Genomic DNA, 23,587 nt, shown 5'->3' with positions numbered 1-23,587 from the left:
AATTGGAAATTACTGCCCAAGCGTGTTTCCTTTTTAGGTCTCGCCTGATCCAGTGCATGCGCTGATATGGCGAGACATTTAGTAGGTGGGTTTTGAAAGTGCTACCCACATTTTTGTGCTGACTACAAGTTTGACTGCACGATGGCGTGCACGTGCACAGCTGCTGCCCGCATTCCCCCCTCCCTTCTCGCCCAGCCATCTGCCTTTCTGCGCCAGCCTTCAGCATCATCTCCGCCCCTCCCCCCGCTGCTGCGCGCGCATCCATTCTGCTGAATGTCTCTCGCTTTCTTTCTTTGACTGCCTGTCTCTCTTTCTCTTCCGTTGACTTTCTGTCTGCCTGTCTTTTCCACTTGCCTCTCTCTCTCTCTCTCTCTCTCTCTCTCTCTCTCTCTCTCTCTCCTCTCTCTCTCTCTCTCTCTCTCTCTCTCTCTCTCTCTCTCTCTCTCTCTCTCTCCCTCTCTCTCTCTCTCTCTGCCTCTCTCTCTCTCTCTCTCTCTCTCTCTCTCCTGCCTCTCTCTCTCTCTCTCTCTCTCTCTCTCTCTCTCTGCCTCTCTCTCTCTCTCTCTCTCTCTCTCTCTCTCTGCCTCTCTCTCTCTCTCTCTCTGCCTCTCTCTCTCTCTCTCTCTGCCTCTCTCTCTCTCTCTCTCTCTGCCCCTCTCTCTCTCTGCCCCTCTCTCTCTCTGCCCCTCTCTCTCTCTGCCTCTCTCTCTCTCTGCCTCTCTCTCTCTCTGCCTCTCTCTCTCTCTCACTGCCTCTCTCTCTCTCTCTCTCTCTCTCTCTCTCTCTCTCTCTCTGCCTCTCTCTCTCTCTCTCTCTCTCTCTCTCTGCCTCTCTCTCTCTCTCTGCCTCTCTCTCTCTCTCTCTCACCGCCTCTCTCTCTCTCTCTCTCACTGCCTCTCTCTCTCTCTCTCTCTCTCACTGCCTCTCTCTCTCTCTCTCTCTCACTGCCTCTCTCTCTCTCTCTGCCTCTCTCTCTCTCTCTGCCTCTCTCTCTCTCTCTCTGCCTCTCTCTCTCTCTCTCTGCCTCTCTCTCTCTCTCTCTGCCTCTCTCTCTCACTGCCTCTCTCTCTCTCTCTCTCTCTCTCACTGCCTCTCTCTCTCTGCCTCTCTCTCTTTATGCTTATATCTCACTCCACTGCCTGTCTCTGCCTCTCTCACTGCCTCTCTCACTAACCACTGCCTGGCTTGCCTCTCTCTGACTGCCTCTTTCCCTCTCTTTGACTGCCTGTCTCACTAACCACTGCCTGGCTTGCCTCTCTCTCTCTTTGACTGTCTCTCACTCCTCTACCCCTCCTCTGCGCTCTCTCCCCTCTACAAGCCCGCCTCTGCCTCGCGCTCCATGCCGCAGTCTCTCCCTTTTATCTTTCATTTATGGCTGAGGCGCCACCAGCCAGAACCAAAACAAACCGCAGATATATTTCCGAGTAGTCGAACAGCATTCCCATGCAACGACTTCACGTCGCACTAACCAAAATACCACGCTGGGTTCAGTACCGCGAAAAACGAGAATACCCTCTTGTCTCCAAGGCAGCGGCTATTTATATTTCTGGGTTTGTGGATTTACCATTTTATGACGAAAAAATAGGAAAGCAACGAGTCACAGCAAATGCAATAAAAGCCTGGCGTGCGAGGTCAGACCTGCGTGTGAGGAAAACATTTGTTGTTAATACTCCAAAACCCTTTAGGTTTTTGTGTTGAGCTGAGAGAACATAAAACGTAAACATGGATTGGTTCGGTTACACCTTCTTACTTAGTGCTCTTGTAATGTGTGGCTGATTTTGTTGTTCATCTCAGCAATGTGTTTTTTTCTGCTGTAATAACTGTAGACAGTACATGTGGGGTGCGCGCTTTTTATATATCTTTTTTTCTGCTACAAGGGCTCTATGCGGCGTTCTTAAAAGTTGGCAGTTTACCTTTTCCGAGCTATTGAAGCAGGCCCTTGCAAAAATGAGATCAGTAAACGGATAATCAAATTGTTTATGTAATTACAAGCCCTGCGGCAGTCACAATCTCTATCTATCCTATATACATGCAGATCTATCAGATAGCCTAAATAAATAGCCTATAGGTCTTGCCTTTGGGACCTTATAAGTGTTTAGCAATGCAACAGTTGATGTTGTTGTAGTAAGGATATTGTGCTGCATAACTAAATACTTAGAAGGTCCCAAAAGCGAGACCTATTGGCTATGCCAATGCTTGTTGACAGTGTTGCCCTGTCTGAATGAAAGGACCACAATCTGACGCTCTTCTTGATGGCAACCTTTAGCACTGGCTGGTAGGGGTTTGTTCCCCAGAGTTCTTTGACTCTGAGTAACCAACTCAAATTGTACATTTCGCTCCTTTATTTATATACACTTTATGAACCTGTTAATATTATTTAATTTTCTTTGCAGTTTGTTAGGTCTCTGGTTTTCAGTGGTTTGCACACTGTTCAAGCAGGGACCCTCACTCTAGTCATGGTAAGTAACTTAACACCCTCAGAATAAACTGTGCTCACCCTCTAGGTAGCTTGACAAGAGCAGTCAGACTTATCCTCAGAGTAAATGTGTAAAGTAAACACTCACACTTTCCATATTTATCTGTGTAAAACAAGACCAAAACAATAAAAAATCCAGCATACACAAATCAAATGTTGAATTCTCAGAGATTAAATGCAGCAGTTATAGTGCTTAGAAACACAATGGCTATAACTACGCTTGACTGAGTCAAATCTCAAAGTTCCGGGCCGACCTGGATGAAACCCGGGCCGGCTATGGAGTTGTACAGACCCCAGTTACAGTACCTTGGAGGCGATGACAAAACAAAGATGTTGCAAGGCCCCAAGGAGGTGAGGCATCACGGTTGTCGTTGCAGCGTTGGTTCGTTACTGTCAGTGCATGTCGTTGGCATGTCGGTGCTCGGGACATTGCAAGGCACAGTGGAGGTGAATTTGCTTGCCGGTGAGGCATCTGTTACTCTAGCAGCATGGGTTGATGAAGTGTCAATAGTCAAGCCACGCTGCATCGATTTCGCAGTGTCCGTGTTAGTGTCACACCTCGGGGCCACCGATGCGGCGGCAAGGTCATAGTCAGACGTCACTGACTTCGGTGATTCTGTACTTGGAACTCCTTCTGTGGAGGTTCTTCAGAGGCGCTGCAACGCCGTTTGGGCCTGCATTGCAAGTCCCTGTCATTGCTTTGAGTGGGGACCACGGCTCTCGTGCAGGCAGTGGCACTGTGTCAAAGAGTGGCGCCAGTTTGGAAGTCTCACTCAAAGTCGATATGTTGGTTTCTTCTCGTTGAACACAGCAAATTCACTTCCTAGGTCCCAGGGATTGGATTCGGCACCACTTGGCAGAGTAGGGCTCTCAGCACGAAAGCCCAGATGCTGCAGGTTAATGATTTGATGGCCCTGAGACTTCCAACAAAAGGTAAGCTCAACTCAAGCCCTTGGAGAAACTTTGATAGCAGGATGTAGAAAGCAAAGTTCAGTCCTTTCACTCATAGGACAGAAGCAGCAGGCCAGCACAGCACAGCAAAGCAAGCAGCAAAGTGGCAGTCCCACCTGACAGCAACACAGCTGTCCTTCCTGGCAGAATTTCCTCAATCCAGAAGTGTTCGGAGTATATGGGGTCCGAGGCCCAGTATTTATACCCATTTCAGCCTTTGAAGTGCGCAAACCTCAAAGAAAGGTGTTTGTAGTGCACAAGACCCTGCCCTTCCTGGCTCCAAACACTACGGGGGTGTAGAGACTGCTTTGTGAGGGGACAGGCACAGCCCTATTCAGGTGCAACCCAGACATGTATTCTAGGGAGAGGCACAGAAAGGTTAAATGAGAAAATGCCACCTTTCTAAAAGTGGCATTTTCAGACCTGCAATTTAAAATCAACTTCACTAAAAGGTGTGTTTTTAAATTGTGAACCCAGCGACACTAAACTCCAATTAGAAGATATGCTTGTAAAATTTACAGGGCCGCTCCAATGCTAACCTTTGGGATCTATAGGCCTTACTGTAGTGAAAAACGAATTTAGCAGTTTTTCACTACCACGACATGTAAAACCTAAAACCACATGTCCTACCTTTTTTTTTAATACACTTCACCCCGCTCATGGGGGTACCTAGGGCCTACCTTAGGGGTGCCTTACGTGTAATAAAAGGGAAGTTTGGGGCCTGGCAAGTAGGTGTACTTGCTAGGTTGCCATGGCAGTTAAAAACTGCGCACAGGCTCTGCAGTGGCACATATGTTGAGCTACTTATGTGGGTGGCATAATCAGTGCTGCAGACCCACTAGTAGCATTTAATTTACAGGTTCGGGGCACACCTAGTCCACTATACTACAGACCTACTAGTAAATCAAATAGGCCAATCATGGAGAAAAAAAATCCATTACATTTTAGATATAGAGCACTTGTACTCTGGGCACTTTACCACTGCTGACCAGTGCTAGAGTCCTAGAGCCAGCAAAACGAAACCCAGCACACAGTCAAGAACAGGAGGTTAGAGGCTAAAAGACTGGGTAAAACAGGCTAAAATATGCCAGGTCTAACCTAACCGAGTTGCAGACCCCCTGAGTAGGTGTTGCAGACTCCCAGGGGTCCCTGTACCACAAGTTAAGAACTGCTGGTCTAGAAATGAGAAATAAATGTCGTTTCATAAAGAAGCAGCAAAAAGACTACTTTTTTAACAATTAGCTAGCATGGCTCAAAAGTTCAGACTATGTAACCTTAGATGTACCAAGAGACATTCGGCCATTTATGTATTATCTTATTAGAATGTAATTAATTATATATGGGTTGAGGTGCACTGGGGTCATTCTGTATTCAATTCGAAGATTTATTCTGGTTAAGTTTGAGGCTGGAGTTACTTTCTCTTGCGATGCCGTGGCTACATTTATACAATTGGACTTGAAATTTCACACATCAGTCAATTGTGCATTGTTTTCAGCAATATGATCTTTAAGTTTGTCAGAGACTTAATCTCAAGTGTGCATGCATGCACAGCAGGCAGCTATGTTAGGGAATTGCACGTTATGGGTAGGGAATTCTTATTGCTGAAATTACCGTGAACACTTTCCTGGGTCTCCTGCGTCGGGTAATCTTAAGTAATTTGTATAAAATAAACTTTTTTTTTAATTGGCTGGTAATGGTGAGTCCTCAAATATATTTTTATGCAGGTTTATTACTCTGATTCTGAACAGTGTGAAAGCCAGCCCCTTTGCCGGTGGTCTTCAGTCTAGGTATCCTCGTGGACCAACCTCCTGTAAATTGAGCACTTGTCTGTTTTCCAAGGTCTTCCTCGCTTAGGGTGAACTTGTGCTTTTAATGCCTGTGGCGTTCTTCTCTTCTTTAGTACTTATTCGAATACAAAGTATCATCTACATTGCTGCTTGAATTTTCTTAGTTATAAATTGGGTTTGTTTTGTAATTTTGTAGCTGTCTGATAATGTGATTGGCCGCATGAGGGAGCCTTCGACACCTGCTGCAAAGCCCCAGCCGCCTCCACAGAAGCTTTCCTCTAGTGACCTTGGGACGTTTACTAGCCGTACAGGTAAATGTAAAGCTTTGACTCCTAACAAAAATCTGATACTTTTGACCATTGATGGGTTTAAATCTTTTGTAAAGAATGTGGATTTTTAATTTAATACACAGATGTTTTCAACCGGCCTTGCTTGACTTTCCTGTTATTTGATGTCAATTATCTATGTTGGGCACAGATATTGCACTGCACTGGATCGATGGAAAAGTGCAAAACTCTGTATGTGCACTGTAGACTTCATGGATGTCTGTCCAGAGTGTCGGATTTAGAATGAACCATCATATCAGACCCTTCTATGTCAGAGTTCCAGCAAATATTTTCCAAAGCCAACGGGATCATTAAAGCCTGGACAGTAATTTACTATCGGCACTGAGAGGTGCATTGCAACCTCTGTAGGCAATGTTAAATATCATGGATGAGGCCTCTCATAACATCAACTCACCAGAAATTACCTTTTTTACTGTGCCACGTCTTATGACAGGACTGAGAAAAGTGTTAATGACAAGTTGGTAAATAAACTGTCATGTTTGGCCGCTGACTTTGAATATACAAAGCTACATCTACGTTGAAAAAAGAAATTTGAGTACTGTAATAAGTGGTTTAATCCATCTCTCATTGCAACCTCCTCCCCCCAAAAGCCCCCAGGATGAACATCAGTGGTTTTTCTGCTTCTCCGAGGCAAAATAACCCCAAAGAGTTCATTAATATGACGTCACTAGAGGTTGTAGACCCAGAGCAAGGTTTTCTTTTTGTGCAAGTGAAAAATATACTAGGTGCTATGTCAAGGAGCAACAATCGTAACATTTCTTATATTTATAGTGGAAACGCAGCACTACCAGCGTCTGCCAGTGGCGACTACATAGCACAATACCTTGCAGTAGTAATCTACTGTGCAAAACTCATGTTTGACATTAGAAGGATTATTGGGGTGCAAATGGCACCCAGGACAGACATGATGCTATTTCTTTATAGAGTGCGATTCTTCATGAACTTCTCCTACCCTGGGACAGGTTCCGCTTGTAAGCCATCATAAAAATGGATACCTTGGTATTCTCATACGGTATCCTGTACTGGCAGAGGACTCACTTTATCGTCGAACAGGCATTGTGGCTGCGAATGAAGTTGAACTCCTAGTCAAGTCTTTTTACATTTTCCTTCTTCCCATTTTGAGAGTTTGGAGGATTTTTCTTCAGGAGTATCTTAGTGACCCAGATCATCAGGGCAAAGGGCATTGGAAGAACCCAGAGATACAACCAATAATCGCAGCACACATCTGATTGTGATCTCTTCTAAAAAGATTTTTTTTACGACCTTTGAGGCATATTGTCCATAGTATTGGAAGTCTAGATAATATATTTCTAAATCCATTTATAGTGATCTAGCAAGCTGCAAACGTTGAAGAAATTTGAAAAGGTAGGACGTATTGCTGACTCTGAACTCCCTATTCTCCTAATAATCTTCAGAATGCTTTGGATTGAAACTGACCTCATCATAGCAAAGTTATAGAACAAGGAACATCAGGTAGCTTCTGTTTATTGGTCTCTCACTAGTTGATTCCAGAGCACCTGCTGAGAGAAAGGAACATATTAGCAAAGGCTTTCAGAGGGCATTTTAGTGGTCTTATTTAGAAGCCTTAAGTGACTTCGACATTGTAGTCTGCAGTTATACATGCCTCTAGAGTCATGGGAAATGAAGGGCAGAAGGCACGACACCACAGCATAGTGTTCACAGCAAGAGTTTGCTCTTGGAGGTAAAACTATTTTACCAATGGTTGGATTCCATAAGCCTGCCTTTGAATCTACACCAAAATAACAGAAAGAAAATGTATTGGTAGACTTGTTGTTTGGAGAAAGGAGAACTATAGACTACCAGTAAAAGCCGCTATGGTGAGTAACGTTTGTTTACACCCACCCCAAAAACAAAATCAATACTCCTGGGAACATTACAAATCATGATTTCCAAAAGGGAGGAAGGCAGTCTTATTAGCTGTTATCATCTGGCCAACTATGTACAACAGAGCTTGGCCAAACTGAGACTCACCTTGCAAGCTGAGATCCATGGTGTAAAGCTTACTGAACACCTGGGGCAAGTTTGTATATGGCACCCAAAGCAACATAGTGCTTAAAAGGGACATAATCTACTATCCTTGATGCATGGGCTTGGACTAACCAGGAGAGAGACTAGCAACCTTGCTGCACTTGGAAGTGCAGGAGACCACCAAAGGTACTGCCATAGTTAATGAACTACATGTCGAAAGACATAACTGTTTTGGTCCTTGCCAGGAAAATTATAAAGCAATCCCCATCAACCAAAATGTGATGAGTCCTTGATGTTGGAGGGTGGACGAGGTAAGAAAGAGCACAATCCCTTGATTGGCATTAAAGTCCAAGACAACCTGAGGCCCTTGGAGTGATGCTTAACTATAATGTTTGCAAAGAAAAACATTGTTAAACAGAGTTCCAACCACGCTCAGGAGCTGTCAAGGAATGACATGCATAAATGCATTTGAATCCCGGATCCGATTAGGTGGGAGGACCAAAACCATATCCTCCAACTCACATTGATGGTATTTGTCTAGAACCAGTGGCAAAGCCAAGCCATTTGCTGTTGTATTGAACTCTAGTTCATTCTTTTAAAAAAAATCTTATTATTATTCTTTATTTCACAAGGAGCATTTTTCTTTTCCAATACATTTCACGGTACATAAAGATTAGCTCCCCCACCCCTGGATTGGATCCATTTACAAGATTTATTAACATTTTTTAAAAGGTGAAGAGAGAAAAAAAAATAAACGAAAAGGAGAAATAGGTACTGCCAAGAAAGAGAAAAAAGAAAAGAGAGATCAAAAAAACATAGGTGCATGAATTATACCTATGAATGCAATATCCAGTTCACAGCTTTACAATTTCGATCCCTTGTTAATACCCAAGCATGTTCTCTAGTCCCCCACCACTCTCCCGAAGAGAACACCCTGCCCGATTTCAGTAAATTCCTACTCTTCGATCCTTTTGATCCACCGGCTGATTGGTTCTCATATTTCCGCGCCCCTTTTCTGAGCGTTGCGTCCCCTGCGTTTATATACTGCCATTTCAGAACAGTATATCACTAGAAGTCTACCCAGCCATTGTTGCCCAGATAGAGGTTCGGGATCCAGCCATTATGTGGCCAAGCATAGTCTTAGGACAGTCATGGTAATAAACAAAAATGTCTGGATCCTCCATGAGCCTTCTAGATCACTCACCCCTAAGACCATCAGCCGGGGAGATAGAACTACCCGAAATCCCAACTGTGCTTCAAGCAGTTTACCAACATCTCCTTTCAGAATATCGAGCTTAGGGCAATTTGCGAACATGTGGGTGAGATATTCCGCAAAGCAACCGCATCAGGAACAATGTGTACCTGCAGATCCGCCCCACTTTACGATTTTAGCTGGGGTGATATAGAGATTAAACCAGGTTTTGAAAACACTATCTGTAAATTTGCAGCGATAAATGTCTGATCTAAATATAGAGAGTTTTCGCATTCTCCAGTGCCAACTTGCAAAAGCTCTGACCAGCGAGTTGTATGCTTCGTGAGATCATCCACCATTCTTTGTTTAGTACTTCATATAGAGTAGATAGTGAAGGTGGAGATTTTGCAGTAAGTCAACAAGTGCCACCTGAGAAAAAACAGACCTTCCCCCCCACCTTTTTGACCTGAAAATCTTACTTGTAGATACTTAAAGAATTGGGTATTCCCAATCCCAGACTTATCCTTAATTGTATCAAAGGATAAAATTCCTCCTTAGTCTATCAGGTCCCCAGTCTTCCTCAACCCCATCTGGTCCCAATGTTTAATATATATCCATCTTTAAAAATGTCTGGAAGTAAATCATTATCATACACAGGGGTGTAACTATTCACCCGACCTGATCCACGTTTTTTCCGGATAGCTGTCCAAACCTTAAATGCACCCATCAAGATTTTGAATCAGCCCTTTTTAAAATAGCCAAATTCAATCTGGCTCAGAAGACATCCTCTAGCTTCTGTACCCAGTACTAATTCATAAATAGAAGTTGAGGCCTCCCCCTCTAAGCCAACCCTATCCCTTTTTAACAGCCCTGCCATCTGCTGCAGCATTGATGCCCAATAGTACAACTCTAGTTCATTCTGATGGTTTGTATTCGTGAAAGATTCTTTCAACAGCTCCAGTAAGCTTTAGATCAGGCTCCCAGGTGTGCTCAGTTACAAAGTTAACATTGGAGGGCAGCGATGGAGCAATGATCATCCCTGCTCAGAAAGGAAATCTATGCTGTCCAGCAGATTACCAGTGATCTACCTACCTATCATATTGACCAAATATGAGTATCACAGCTGGTGTGGGCAGCAGAGGAGTGTGAATCAACATGCTAATTGTCAGCTTGATTGTGGGACTAGGAGAAGGAAAGAAAGACAGAAAGCAGTAACTAGTGAATGAGTAGCTCAAGGGGATCTCTGCCCATCCATTAAGCGAAGAGAGCAAAAATGCAGCTGTTCCCGGACGTAAAGGTATCCACAGTCCCTGAGCAGAAGAGAGATGACCAATCCATGCAGTTCACAATCCTATGAATTGTGAGTTAACCTTCTCAGGAATTCATTTTGTTATTTTTGTCACCTGTACTAGTCATAAACACGTTTTAGACTGAAAGCAGGGGTGTAACACAGGCTACTGCAGCCCCCATGGTGCAGGGGTCGGCCTAAGCTGCAGGCGGCCCCCTCAGCACTGTACTCCGGTCTGAGAGCTCCGGATTAAATCCGGGGACCCTCTGGGTACCTAGCCACTGACTGAAAGCAGTCTGTCTCATTTGCAATGAGCATCATGAAACAGTCAACCAGCAGCATTTCATCACAGGACACCATTGAATCGGGGGACTCACAAACCACAAAACCGCACCAGAGTTCTGTAGGCTGGTTGAGCCCAGATGTCCGGAAAATATAAAACTTTCTCCATTGTGACTAAAGCAATCACCATCTGTGTCTACTACTGTGAGCACTGAACGAATAATCTGAAATAGGAAAAGCAGACTTAGAGCCTCATTACAGGTTGAGGCGTTATTTATCTCCCCTGATAAATAACGATATCATAGGGTGCGTTTTTTATTGTGTGCCATTAAATAACACCTATTATGAGTTTAGGGAGAATAACATGCTGATTTTGGTGTTTAACACACAAAGATTTGCATGATACAGTAAGTAGTGTATGGTTTCCCCCCCAGCAGGTATGACTAGCTCAAATGTAACAAATGTTGGGTTATTTAATTCAGAATCCTGATTCATTAGTTGGTGGCACCTCAACCCCCCCCCCCCCTCCCCCGAGAGGAGGGAGTGTCATACATGGGGGGGCCTAAGAGGCTGAATGGCTGCCCTGATCAGGATATTGGTGCTCATGCTCAGCCTGACAGTTTTAACCAGTCATGTCTAAATCTCCCTCTAGAATGCTTCCCGTATGTTGCCATCATGACAGGTGTACCGTCCACTGTCTAATCTACCCTCCATCTCAAGATCAATGTGTGCCATTGGCTGACCCATAATTCAAATTTTGACATCAGGGAATACAATTGTATCATATTTGTGAGGAGTGTTGGGTGGATTGGCCCTACCACTGTTATGAGCCCCAATGTACCCCAATATAGGTCTAGGTAGCTACACAACCTTTTACCTACATTCGTCCTACCTTGCTCTACATAACAGTTCTGGCGCTGACCTTTTACCTAGTTATATGCTGAATAAATTTCGACCAGTTTTCTCCAAAGCTATGCTCATTTATTATGCATGAGGATTCCTAGTATCATATCTTAATCTCTTGCCCAGGACATACAGAGCAGGATTACCATTTTCTGTATATTAACTCTGTACAAAAGTCACCGCTAACGTCATCCTTGGACGGTCCACTATACATAATGGCAAGCCATTTCATATCTATCTAGAACCCCTGAGGGTATTTTGTGGGTATAAAAGAACCACATCTTCACTTGGTAACCCAAGGAGAAGCTTCCATGCTGACACTAGACGCTGAGGTCCCGGCCTACAGAAGTTCCAGAACGCTGTGGTCTGACATCCCTTGCGGGGTGTCTAACTCGAGACCAAGACTGGGTCCTTCGTTCTCTTCCATCAGGTAATGGGGTTGGGTCTTTCCTAGGGGATTCTTGGCTTTACATCCACATACATGCTAGGTACACCTAGGCACACTTAGATAGGGTTTGCATCGTAGCAGTAGGCTCGATTATTGCCATGTTTCGATATGCCTGCATATATTCATTGTTTTAGCACCATGGTAGAATTCTACCTTTTATGTACTCTGTCAATGCTTGTAATCTTATATATCTGTTTCCGTCTAATGATTGTTGCATTAAACATGTTTTGTACTAGAATTACACTGGTTCAATAAATGCTTACTGAAAACATCCCCATAGTTTATTCTGTATATCCCTTTGAGCCTAAGTGAGCACGATTTACTGAGCGAAAGGTACTGCACTGTTTTCACGATCCCTGAAGGATCAAGGATTGTCATGTTCGATAGTTGTCAAACTATTTGGTCCTAGGTGAAATTAGGGGGTTCATGGTGGCACAGTGAGAAAGCTGGTCTAAAGGCTAACGTATCCTTTGGGGGTGTCTAGAATCAGTCTGGACACCAATCCCTATTATGTTGTCTAAACGTGCAGATCGTATGTAGTATTAGGAACTACACAACACCTCCAAGCACCTGAGAGGCATCGTATAGTGACCAATTGTAGGCACCTGAGCTTGGCCGGTGATGCTAGGAAGCATTTCTTGAATCTTGGTATTAATATCCTCCCTTAAGGATTTTTCTACAAACACTTGCAAACTAGGTTGCAGATAGAGCACAAGAGAATTCCGTCAACGGTTTGTGTCTTTAAATTGATCTGTTCCTACTTCAAACAGATTCCTCCCCCGTCAGACCTAGAGTGTATAGTTTGACATTTAGAGGATCTTACAGTGCCTAAAGATATGGATAAGATACCGACAGGTAGCCCCTCGGCAAGAGATTTGATGTTTGAACAAGGCTCTGTCTTAAGGCTTGTTTGCTGGAACATTGCTGATAACAGGACCAAACAGCAAGACCCAATTCGGTTTGATTTTATTACCCAATTTGTTATAGTTATCCTGCGAGAAACCTGGGCCCTTAGGGACATCACGTGGGATGGCAATCAATCAATCACTACATTTGTAGAGAGCGCTACTCACCCGTGAGGGTCTCAAGGCGCTAGTGGGAGGGGTGAGGCAGCTATTGATCGAAAAGCCAGGTCTTGAGAAGTCTCCTGAAGGTCAGGAGGTCCTGGGTCTGACGCAGGTGGATGGGAAGGGTGTTCCATGTCTTGGCGGTGAGGTGGGAGAATGATCTGCTGCCGGTGGTCGTTCAGCGGATGCGTGGGACGGTAGCGAGGGCGCGGTCAGCGGAATAGAGCTGGCGGTTCGGGGTGTAGAAGGTGAGCCGTTCGTTGAGGTATGCTGGTCTGTCGTTGTGTAGCGCTTTGTGAGCGTGGGTGAGGAGCTTAAAGGTGATCCTCTTGTTTAATGGGAGCCAGTGCAGGTCTCTCAGGTGGGCTGTGATGTGGCTGTTGCGAGGAATTCTGAGGATGAGTTGTGCAGAGGCATTTTGTATGCGCTGGAGTCATTTTTGGAGTTTGGCTGTGGTTCCAACATAGAGGGCGTTGCCGTAGTCCAGCCTGCTGCTGATGAGGGCTTGGGTGACCGTTCTTCTGGTTTCGGTGGGGATCCATCTGTATATCTTGCGGAGCATGCAGAGGGTGTTGAAGCAGGAGGAGGAGACAGCGTTGGCTTGCTGGGTCATGGAGAGCGTGGAGTCCAGGAGGAACCCCAGGTTGCATGCGTGGTTGGTGGGTGTCGGTGCAGCTCCCAGCGTGGCTTTATTATACCAGTCATCCCCTCATTTGGGTAGAGAGCACAGGGTGGTCTCGCTGTTATGATCTGTATCTCCAAGTTCTTCCAGATTGTTCTGATTGGGCTTAATCATAATGGGATCCAGATTTTGTGGATTGTTTTACCCAATGTTTCATTTTCTTCTTATTACTTTTAACAGTTCTGTTTATGATTTCGGCTGTCAGATGGACACTCTTCCAAGAACTGTCAATCTTGAAACCTAGGTCCTTTAGTCTTTAAAAAAATGTCTATGTGCTATTAGGTGGAGCCTTTAATGCTAAATTGGGCTCCAATTCTTTTAGCCGAGTCATATGTCAATATGCACTAAACTTTTAGTAAAGGGTTTAAGACTGTACAAGGCCCTATGTAAATCGGCCCTCTCCACTGTGGTGAATATTGTGGGAGTCTCGTAACCAGCCTCCCACTTTTGTTGGCTGAGGCTTCGGTTCAACCATAGATTGTTTTTATCTCTAAGAATATCGAACAGCTTGTTTACTCGGTTGGTGACTGAAAATTGTTATAGTGACCATAACCCCATAGAGCTTGCACTTAATTTGTCTGACTGTTCCTGCTCCCCCTGGTATAACCGGTTTGCCCCCAATGGATAATGGCATTAGGCTAAAATGGAGAGCTATTAATGTTCCTCATTTGATGCATTTATTAATTGGGTCGAATTTGAACCTGCTAGTTGATAGGCTCTTAATCACAGACCCTTTGCCTATTGATCTTTTAGATCCCTTTCAGATCCAAAATCAACCCACTAGAAACATTGTTAGACCTCAGAGCGCCCAAGGGGGTGGGGATGGGGGGGCTGTAGGGGATTTTCCATAAATCTCGATGGTTCGATAAAGGGTGCAGGAATGCAAATCGTAGACTTTATGCAGTCCTTAGTGTTCGACCTAGAAATCAGCAAAGTATTGCAGCATCTAAGCTAGCATGCAAAGAGGCTATCAAGAATATGAAAAGAGTAGTCAAGGAGGAAACATGGGAACCTTTAGTTTCTACGTGTAAAGCTGGGGACACCAGGGTTTTTTGGGAGAGTGTAAATGGTAAGCATGCTCCCTTAACTCCGTCTGATGGGTTAGTCTCCAATATTAGCCTGTATAAATGGGTGGTCTATTTCAAACAGGTTTACTTATTTGGACATAGTACCATGTCAGATACTGCAGAAGAGACCCAACTTAAGCTCGAAAAGGTTACTGCTGCCATATTGACAAGCATGTCAAACAAGGCTCCAGGGCCAGACAGGGTGCCCATGGACCTTTACAAGGCCAACACCCAGCTTTGGGCCCCCGCAATTATAAACGTTTTAAATGCTGCAGCATCTGTTCAAATTCCCACCTTGTGAAAGACCGCAGATTTCGTGCCTGTGTTTAACCTCTTCAATGCCCGTGACGAGCTGGTCTCGTCATGGGCCGCGGTTGCGCTGTGCCCATGACGAGACCAGCTCGTCATAAACCCCGCCCGCTAATACAACGGCCGGCACAGGGCGGGGAAAGGGGCGGGCACTGAAGGGGTTAAGAAGGGAAACAAGCAGGACTCCTGTTGCTACAGCCCAATATTGTTGCTGGATTCTGTGGTTAAGATCATGGGTTGGGTTGTCCTGCATCGAATTGGGGATTGGGCCCAGCATAATGATATCCTCTGCCGAGTACAATATTTCTTCAGGGAAGGTTTGGTGACCTTGGAGCAGGGTTTAAACCAAAGTCTTATCATAGGGAAATTTGTAACTGTGAAGAAAGGTTCACTTTATTTAGCATTGATGGATCTAAGTAGTGCATTTAGCCATGTTAATCGGTCCAAGTTATTGAGCATGTTATCTAGTGTTGGTATGCTTTCTGCCTTGGTGGTTTTTTCCCCAGGCTTTACACCGTGCCTCTGTTGGATATGGCACTGGAGGAGAATGCACAAAACCCATTGGTTTGTCTAGGGGAGTTCAACAAGACTGTGACCTGGCCCCTACCTTATTTCTTTAAAATATCAATGGTTTGAATTCCTTTTTGTTCTCCAATGGCCTGGATATTCCCAAGCGAAATGTGCATTTATTCCACCCCTCCTTTATGCTGACGATGCATGGCTGCTCTCCTACACACTGAATGGTCTTAGGGGCCTTATCGATGACTTTGTCCAAATTATGGACGATTTTGATCTAGATACTAACATTGCTAAGATGCACCATATGGTTTGTGGGAGACAGGCCTGCAAAATTCCTATCAAGGGCAAAAACGTTGCACGGGTTAGTGAGTTTCCCTATTTGGACATTACTTTTGATTCACTGAAATTTTTATCGACTTGTTTTTGAAACCATTGCCTGTGCTTTAACCAATCATGTGGGGTATTGTTCAGGCTTGCTGTACGTCTTGGTAGTAAACCTATTTTGCCCCTTCTGAAAGTATATACATTTAAGTGTCTCCCTGTTTTGGCAGACTGGGCTGCTATTTGGGGGTAGCACAACTAATCGAAACTGCAACAGGAGGAGAGTTGCTTCTGTAGGAGGCTGCTAGGCATAGGCCTGTGTATTTCTCACTTTTTTGCCCGTGAGGAATTGAATGTAGACTGTGTAGAAGATCAAATAAAACTTGCCCTACTTCTCTAGTGGATGAAGGTTTGGCATACCGCCTTTAACTCCTTACTGCTGAGGACGACACAGTGATCTATCACTTATGTGCGTGTCCAAATCAGTCGTTCTAAAAACGTATAAAAAAAACCCTACCCTTTTGGACTCACTTTGGTTCCCTCTCAAGCTCTACAAGTTTTTGACCCTTGTCTGTTGCAGGCACTTGGCCCACCCACGCAAGTGAGGTATCATTTTTATCGGGATACTGAAGGGGAACGCTGGGTGGTAGGAAATTTGTGCCAGCGCGGTGTCCCCACACAGAACACAAACTCCAAACGTGAGGTGGATGAATAAGCCACTCCGGTTAGAACAGTATAAATACCAAATCTCCTTCTCATGGTGAAACTCTGGGAACTTTGACTAGTTCCTTCAAGACGCACACATGACACTTTTAGTCTCCTATTCTGCCCCCAATGCCATTCCTCAATGGGTCCTTGTGTTATATTGTGTGTGACTTCATAACCACTTAATGCTGTATTGTTAATTGATTACTCTTGCGAATCAACTCATGTACCTCGTGTAAACGTAATAAAATAACATGTAAAGCGCCCAGATACTTTCGGGTATAGCTAGCGCTATATAAATCTCAAATATAAATGTGAGGCAAATGTGATTTTTTTGTTTTTTTTGTTTTAGCTTAATTTGTGGTTTTGCCGCGGATTCTGGGTAACAAAACATTAGGGGTTCCACGCAAGTCACACCTCCCTGGACTCCCCGGGTGTCTAGTTTTCAGAAAAGTCTAGGTTTGGTAGGTGTCCCTAGATGGCAGTCGAGCCCTGGACCAAAAACTCGGGTGCACCCCTTGCAAAACCAGGTAGTTTTGTGATAAATAATTTTGATGTCACCACAATACATTTTGGGCCCTTCCCTGTTGTTGGCACTTGGCCCACCCACACAAGTGAGGTAGTATTTTTATTGGGAGCGCTGGGTGGGGGGAAATTTGTGCCGACCCAGTGATCCCATAGCTTTCCTGCACAGACATGTGAGGAAAATGTTATTTTGTAGCTTAATTTAAGGTTTGCAGTGGATTCTGGTAAGACACAAGACACACCTCCCTGAACTCCCCAGGTGTCGAGTGTTCAGAAATATCTGGGTTTGGTAGGTTTCCCTAGATGGCCACCGAGTCCTGGACCAAAAATGCAGGTGCCCCCCTTGGTTTTGTGATAGATAATCTTGATGTCTCCACAATACTTGATGGCCTGTTTCTTGTTGCAGGCATTAGGCCTACCCACACAAGTGAGGTACTATTTTTATCAGGAGACTTTGGGAAATGCTGGGTAGAATGAAGTGTGTGGTTTTCCTATGATTCAAGAACTTTTCATCACAGAAATGTGAGGAAAATTAGTTTTTTCTGTCTGAGTTTGAGGTTTGCAAGGGATTTTGGGTAATAGAACCTGGTTAGAGCCACACTAGTCACCCCTCCCTGGATTCCCCTAGATGTCTAGTTTCCAAAAATGTATAGGTTTGTTAGGTTTTCCGAGGTGCCGACTGTGCTATGGCCAAAAATCCACAGCTAGGTACATTGCAAAGAAAAGGGGTCAGTTTTCAGTGGAAAAATGTGATATCCGTGTTGCGTTTTAGGCTGTTCCCTGTCGTGAGCACTAGGTCTACCCAGGCAAGTGAGATACCACTTGTATTGGCAGACTTAGGGGAACACAGAATATTAGAACAAATGTTAATACAATTGTCTTTCTTTGCATTTGCACCTTCCAAATGTAAGACAGTTTGCAAGAAAGAAGACATTTTGAGAAATGCCCTCTAATTCATTGCTAGTATTCGTACCCACAAATTCAGAGAGTGCAAATAACCACTTCTTCTAAACTCCATATCTTGTGCCCATTTTGGAAATACATAGGTTTCCTTGATTTCCGTTTCTTTTTACTCTGTTTTACCAAATGAATTGCTGTATACCCGGTACACAATGAAGAACCATTGCAAGATGCTGCTCAGCCTTGGGTACATCAGGTTCTTGGTGGACCTACAAGTCCTGTATATCTCCCCCCCCCCCCCCCCCCCCCCCCCCCAACCAGAAGGATCCAGCTGGCATAACGGTATATTGCTCTTGAAAATCTGCCATAGTTAGAAGTTACAGGTGACAAAAACGGCTAGATTTTTTTCCAACTTAATTTCAATATTTAAATTTTTCAACTGTTCGTGTTTATGGGAAAACCTTGAAGGATCTTCACAAATGACTGCTCGTTTAATTCAGAAGTTTGTCTACTTTTTAGAAAATGTACAGCTTTCCAGGATCTACCATGAGTTTCATACCCATTTCCAACAGTAACTGGAAGGAGGTTGAAAGCATAAAAAAATAGGAAAAATGTTCTATCTCCCAGTAAAAGGCCAAAATTGTGTTATCACGGGGGTTAAGACGGCAGAATTGTTAAAGCTTATGGATGAGCGTTTGAGAGCGATTATATTGCCAGTCATGGACAGACTTTATAAGATTGATGACAGACTTGTCCTCATCGAACGTCAGCTAGTGGGCCAGAATGCATCGACATCGAGGCAAAACCCACCTGATATACATCCTTTAAGCGTAGTAGCATCTAGAGTTTCTGAGCTGGTTGAGTCTATAACGACCCCTGCTGTAGGTCCTATAAATGCTTTGCCATCTGCTTTAGGACCTAATGGCGGCGTCAGATCGGGGCCCAGGGGCACGATAGGGAATCAAAGTCCTCTTGTTGAGCACCCACTAAGGGAACGTCCTCTGCACCTGCCGCCGGAGGCCTGTCCTTATACTGTAATTTTGGCGAATGTCCCGAAAATTGGTGATGGGAGGGAAGAGCACTGGTCTTCGTTAAAAAATAAAGCCCTCCATTATTTGGCTGGTAAGACAGTATTAGGGAGCCACCTTTTCGAAAATTTTAAAATGGTAAGAAGGGTCCCATGGGTGGGGAAGACTAATAAATCACTGAACGGCGATTGCGTTGTAGTGAACTTTAGCTCTCCCGAGATAGTAGATCATATCTTAAGGCAGGCAGGGTCGATTAGAATACATCAGGACTATGTAAATGTTCTACCGCTGTTTTTTTTTTATCCACCTCATAATTCAGGGCCTACTGGTAATAGAGGGCACATTTCTCAGTTTGTCCCTGCAAGTAGTACTTTGGTGCTAAGTAATAGATATGAGGCCCTTAGCACTTTAGATGTCAATGATTGACTCCGTATCGACAGCGTCCATACCCATAATAATGATTGTAGAGCAGTTTCTTCAGATGATTCTGGGTTTGTACTTTCCACGGTGTTGGCTGTGAATGACAGTATCGACCTCAATGGCTTTGGAGATAAACCTTTATCCCTAAAGTTACCTTATGGTAAAGGAACGACCCAGATAACCACTGAGGAGGTTCAAATGGCTGGCAGAGAAATAGTTTCTTCTATTGGTACTGATAATTTGTTTGTTGCGGCACCTGCAGATGGAGTGGAGGTTGATTGTCAACTCCCTTCACTTAATCTGGAGAATACCGTAATACATGAGATGGGGTTGGGGGGGAACCCCTTTAACAAACAATATTTCGACTTTATCATGGAATATTGCTGGTTTGCGATCTAAAAGAGGCGATCTTAACTGGAAGGCTTTTCTCTCCACCCACCATATAATTGCCCTTCAAGAAACGTGGGAGGCCAAAGACTTCTTTCATTTGGATGGGTTCCAGTCTTTTAATAAAAATGCGGTGCCTTCCAACATGGGGAGATCACGGGGGGGGCTTTTGCTATTATTTAGTCTTAAGTTACTATATAGTACAGAACTGTTAGTGACTAATTCTCCATATATTTTGGCGGTTAAACTGGAAGGTGTTAACTTGCCGTCATTATTAGTGGTGAATGTTTACAACTCATTTACTAGGTCTGACGAACTGGAGCACCTAAAAGCACTATTTACATTTTTGGACGAGTATGATACAAATAACGTTACACCTTATTCTCTTTTACTTTTTGGCGATTTTAACATCCATGTATGTCATCTTAATTGTTTTGGAAATGTTAATTATGATCTTTGCCCTCAAGAGGTTACCCATTTTGAATACCCATTTTGAACACACTAAGGTTGGGATGTTTTTAGAGAGTATCGTTTCTGCCCTCCACTTATTTACCCCTGTACAAGATTCTTTGTTTCCTGTCCCTACGTTCACTGGCCAAGGTCATTGTAGCACGATTGATTATATTTTCGTATCTTGTCTTTTTAAGGAGTTAATAGGTGCCTTTTGTGTTTCGCAAAATGCATTAAGTGATCACAATCCGCTCATTTTGGAAATTAAAGTTAAGGCTTTGAGGTGGGATAACTCATTGCCTATGATTTCTAATTTAAATTTAGTTTCTAAAAACCAGGGAAGACGTTTGAGATGGGACGTTATCACCCCGGCTGATTTCCTCGAATTTGTATAACAGCAACAATGAGGATTGAAGTCTATGTTTGTCGACAGAGTCGCAGCCAGTGGAAATCCTTGGTGCCTTCGAGAGGATAACAAAACAGGTAGTGGGTAATTTAACCGGCCACGGTAGACCAAGGCCTAAGAAATAAAAAAATTGGTTTGATCACGCTTGTTCTAGTGCTCATTCCGCACTCTTGTCGGCTCTGAAAGAAAGTGGGAAAGACTTAAGTAAGATTGTAGAGGCAAGAAGGTCCTATACAAAAGCAATAAAGGATAGGAAAACCCAGTTAAGAAATATGGCTTGGGATGAATTGTCAGAGGCTAGTGTGTTGAAAGATAGCACTCAGTTCTGGAAGGTGATTAATAGTCCACTCTTTGATGAGTTGGAGAACATAAATAATGAATGTCATATCCCGCCAGACAAATGGGTGAACCACTTTGGTGGTCTTTACTCTGAGATTCATGAACCTAACCCAGTGAACTATGGGGATATTAAACAGGCTTCAAAAATTCATTTTAAAGATGATGAAGTCATTGTGGCCATTGTGTCAATGGCTAAAGGTAAAGCACCACGTCCGGATGGAGTCCCCGTGGACCTCTATAGGGCAGATCCAAGGTTCTGGGCAAAGATTTTAACCTCGGTTTTTAATGCAGCATCCAAGGTCGGTGCTCCTAAGTCGTGGGGCAAAGCAGTCATAGTCCCATTATTTAAAAAAGGATCAAGAGAAGATCCGGCATGTTACCGGCCTATTTCTCTCTTGGATTCTGCCATGAAAATATTGGGCAAAGTAGTTCTCGCCCGTTTAACAAATTGGTTGGAAGATAAATCTATTATTTCCGACCTTCAGTATGGGTTTAGAAAAGGAAAGGGCACAGTGGGTCAATGCCTTAATTTACACCTTATTATTGGGAAATACACGGTCGCTAAGCAGGGGGACTTACATCTAGCATTTATGGATTTGTCCACTGCTTTCGATCTTGTAAACCGTCAAAAATTATGGGCCTCCTTAGTTGCCCTGGGGCTTGACCCCGTGTTGACATCCTTTCTGGCTGTTATCCATGAGGACTCCTCCGCAGTCGTCCGCTACAGTGAAGACGGGAGCCTGTCAGAAGCATGGCAGGTAAAGCGAGGGGTTAGACAGGGATGTATTCTTGCCCCCCTGCTCTTCTCGCTTTACATTAATAATTTGGGTATGGCTCTAATTTCGTCCAGTAAGGATATTCCCAGAGCCGGCTCAAAATTGATTCCCGCACTACTATATGCCGACGACACGGTTCTGTTGGCAAGAACCGCGAGAGGCCTTCAAGCCCTTTTAAATGGATTTAATGATTTTATGGTCTCTCTAGACCTATTAATAAATTTTTTTAAATCACATTCCATGTCAATTGGTTGTGGGCGGGCAAAAAAGGCTAAATTCTACTGTAAGGGGCAGGAGCTCACAAAAGTGCAGACCTTCCCATATTTGGGGATTGTCTTTGATGACAGGAGATCTTGGGTCATGCAACGCGCTCAGAAAAAGAACATTCTTGCTAGGGCAACTGGAGCGCTGTTGGGCTTCGCAAAACGTTTGGGGTGTAAACCCATACCCGCTCTTATGAAGATTTATAGAGCTAAGTGTATTCCTATGGCCCTATATGGTAGTGAGGTATGGGGTTATAAGGCCTCGACCGAAATCCAAACAGTAGAAAATGCATTTTTCCGGAAAATGTTGTCCCCCCCCAATTGCACCTATTCTTAATATTCATGAAGACCTGTGGGCGGGCTATCTTATCGATCAAATCAATGTGGCTCCATTATTAGGTTGGTTGAGAGTTTGGGCACAGCAACCTCCGAATCTAAATCAACTTATTATTCAAGACTGTTTGTCCCTCGATAAAGCTATGTCTACTCCATGGTTTCAATATATTAAAACTAATCTGGAATCACTGGGTTGCCCCGAATTGTTCGATAGACCATGTGCGCTGAGTAAAGTGAAAATAAAAGCCTTAAGTCTCAGTTCTTGAGTAGAGCGATGTTACTGAGGGAAGGTGGGGAACTGGGGAAGCCGGCAGTCAGGAGGTTTGTCATGCTAAGTATTGGCATAGAGATTCAGCCATACCTGACCTATATAAACAAACCATTCCATCTGTTTTTGTTAATCAGGTTCAAGCATGGCATGCTTCCCTGGCTGCTGGCTTACCCTAAGGGTTTTTTCAAAGAGGGTACCCTGGGGCCCTGTCCTTGTGATAATACCTCAGAACAAAATTCGTTGCATTTGGTATTTTTTTGCAAATTTTACTCCTTGCAGCGTAAGAAGTTTATTTTGCCTATTCTTAAGAACTGTAACTTCGAGCAAGTGAGGCCCGCACTGGTTTATCTGCAAATGCTTGGGTCTCCTTTGGTATGTTTTGGGGTTGCCAGTTATACTACTGGGGCCATTAGGTGTAGAAATAGGGCGCAGTCTTCTTAGTAATCCTCCCCATATTTTATTAGTATTGTTTATTAGCGGGAAAATGTGGAATGATGGTTTTATGGATTCGTAAAATTGCTGAACCACTTGGATGACATACTTTTTACTGTGTATACGTACCAATCGTTGTACTATTTATATTTCATGAATTGTTATTTGTGTTTTAATCTTCATCTTTTAGTGGTCCTTTTGATTTGTGTAACTGTAACTAAATGCACTATGAAATTATTGTCCTGTGCTTTGATGGTTTTAAAATTTTTAACCGAATAAAGCTAATTTTTTGACTGAGTGTTGAAAATTTTGTTTTTCTGATTCAAGTCTGCCTGTTTCTGAAAGCTGGGAAGATTGTGATTTTAGTACCGCAAACCCTTTGTTGATGCCATTTTCAGGAAAAAAATGCTTTCTTCTGCAGCCTTTTTATTCCGAAAGCCCCATAAAGTTGTTTATTTTGGCTAATTCCATGGTCCCCCCCCCCCCCAGGGAAAACCACATACCATGGGTACCTTTTAGAATCCCCAGAATGTTGGGGGAAAAAAGGACGCAAATGTGGCTTGGGTACCTTATATGGACAAAACGTTATAGAGGCCGGAGCGTGACCTACCCCAATAGCCAAACAAAGGCTTAGCACAGGAGGGGGAAGGCCTGGCAGCAAAGGTGTTAATCGTGACTTGGTCTCAGACTTCCTAGACTGTGATCATGGCCATAAAATAAC

General features: G+C 43.9%; 1 protein-coding gene across 1 annotated transcript in view; it reads left to right on the top strand.

Annotated features, from left to right (window-relative positions):
• Nucleotides 1-23,587, top strand: part of CHCHD3 (coiled-coil-helix-coiled-coil-helix domain containing 3) — an 878,604-nt gene that overhangs the window by 48,786 nt on the left and 806,231 nt on the right. The window contains exon 2 of the mRNA XM_085653592.1: nucleotides 5,411-5,525. Within this exon, the coding sequence (XP_085509718.1) occupies nucleotides 5,411-5,525 (115 nt within the window). The remainder of the gene's footprint in view (nucleotides 1-5,410; nucleotides 5,526-23,587) is intronic.

Source organism: Triturus cristatus, chromosome 4_1 (genome assembly GCF_964204655.1).
Source record: "Triturus cristatus chromosome 4_1, aTriCri1.1, whole genome shotgun sequence".
Lineage (NCBI taxonomy): Eukaryota > Metazoa > Chordata > Amphibia > Caudata > Salamandridae > Triturus > Triturus cristatus.
This window is presented reverse-complemented; position numbering and strand designations above follow the sequence as displayed.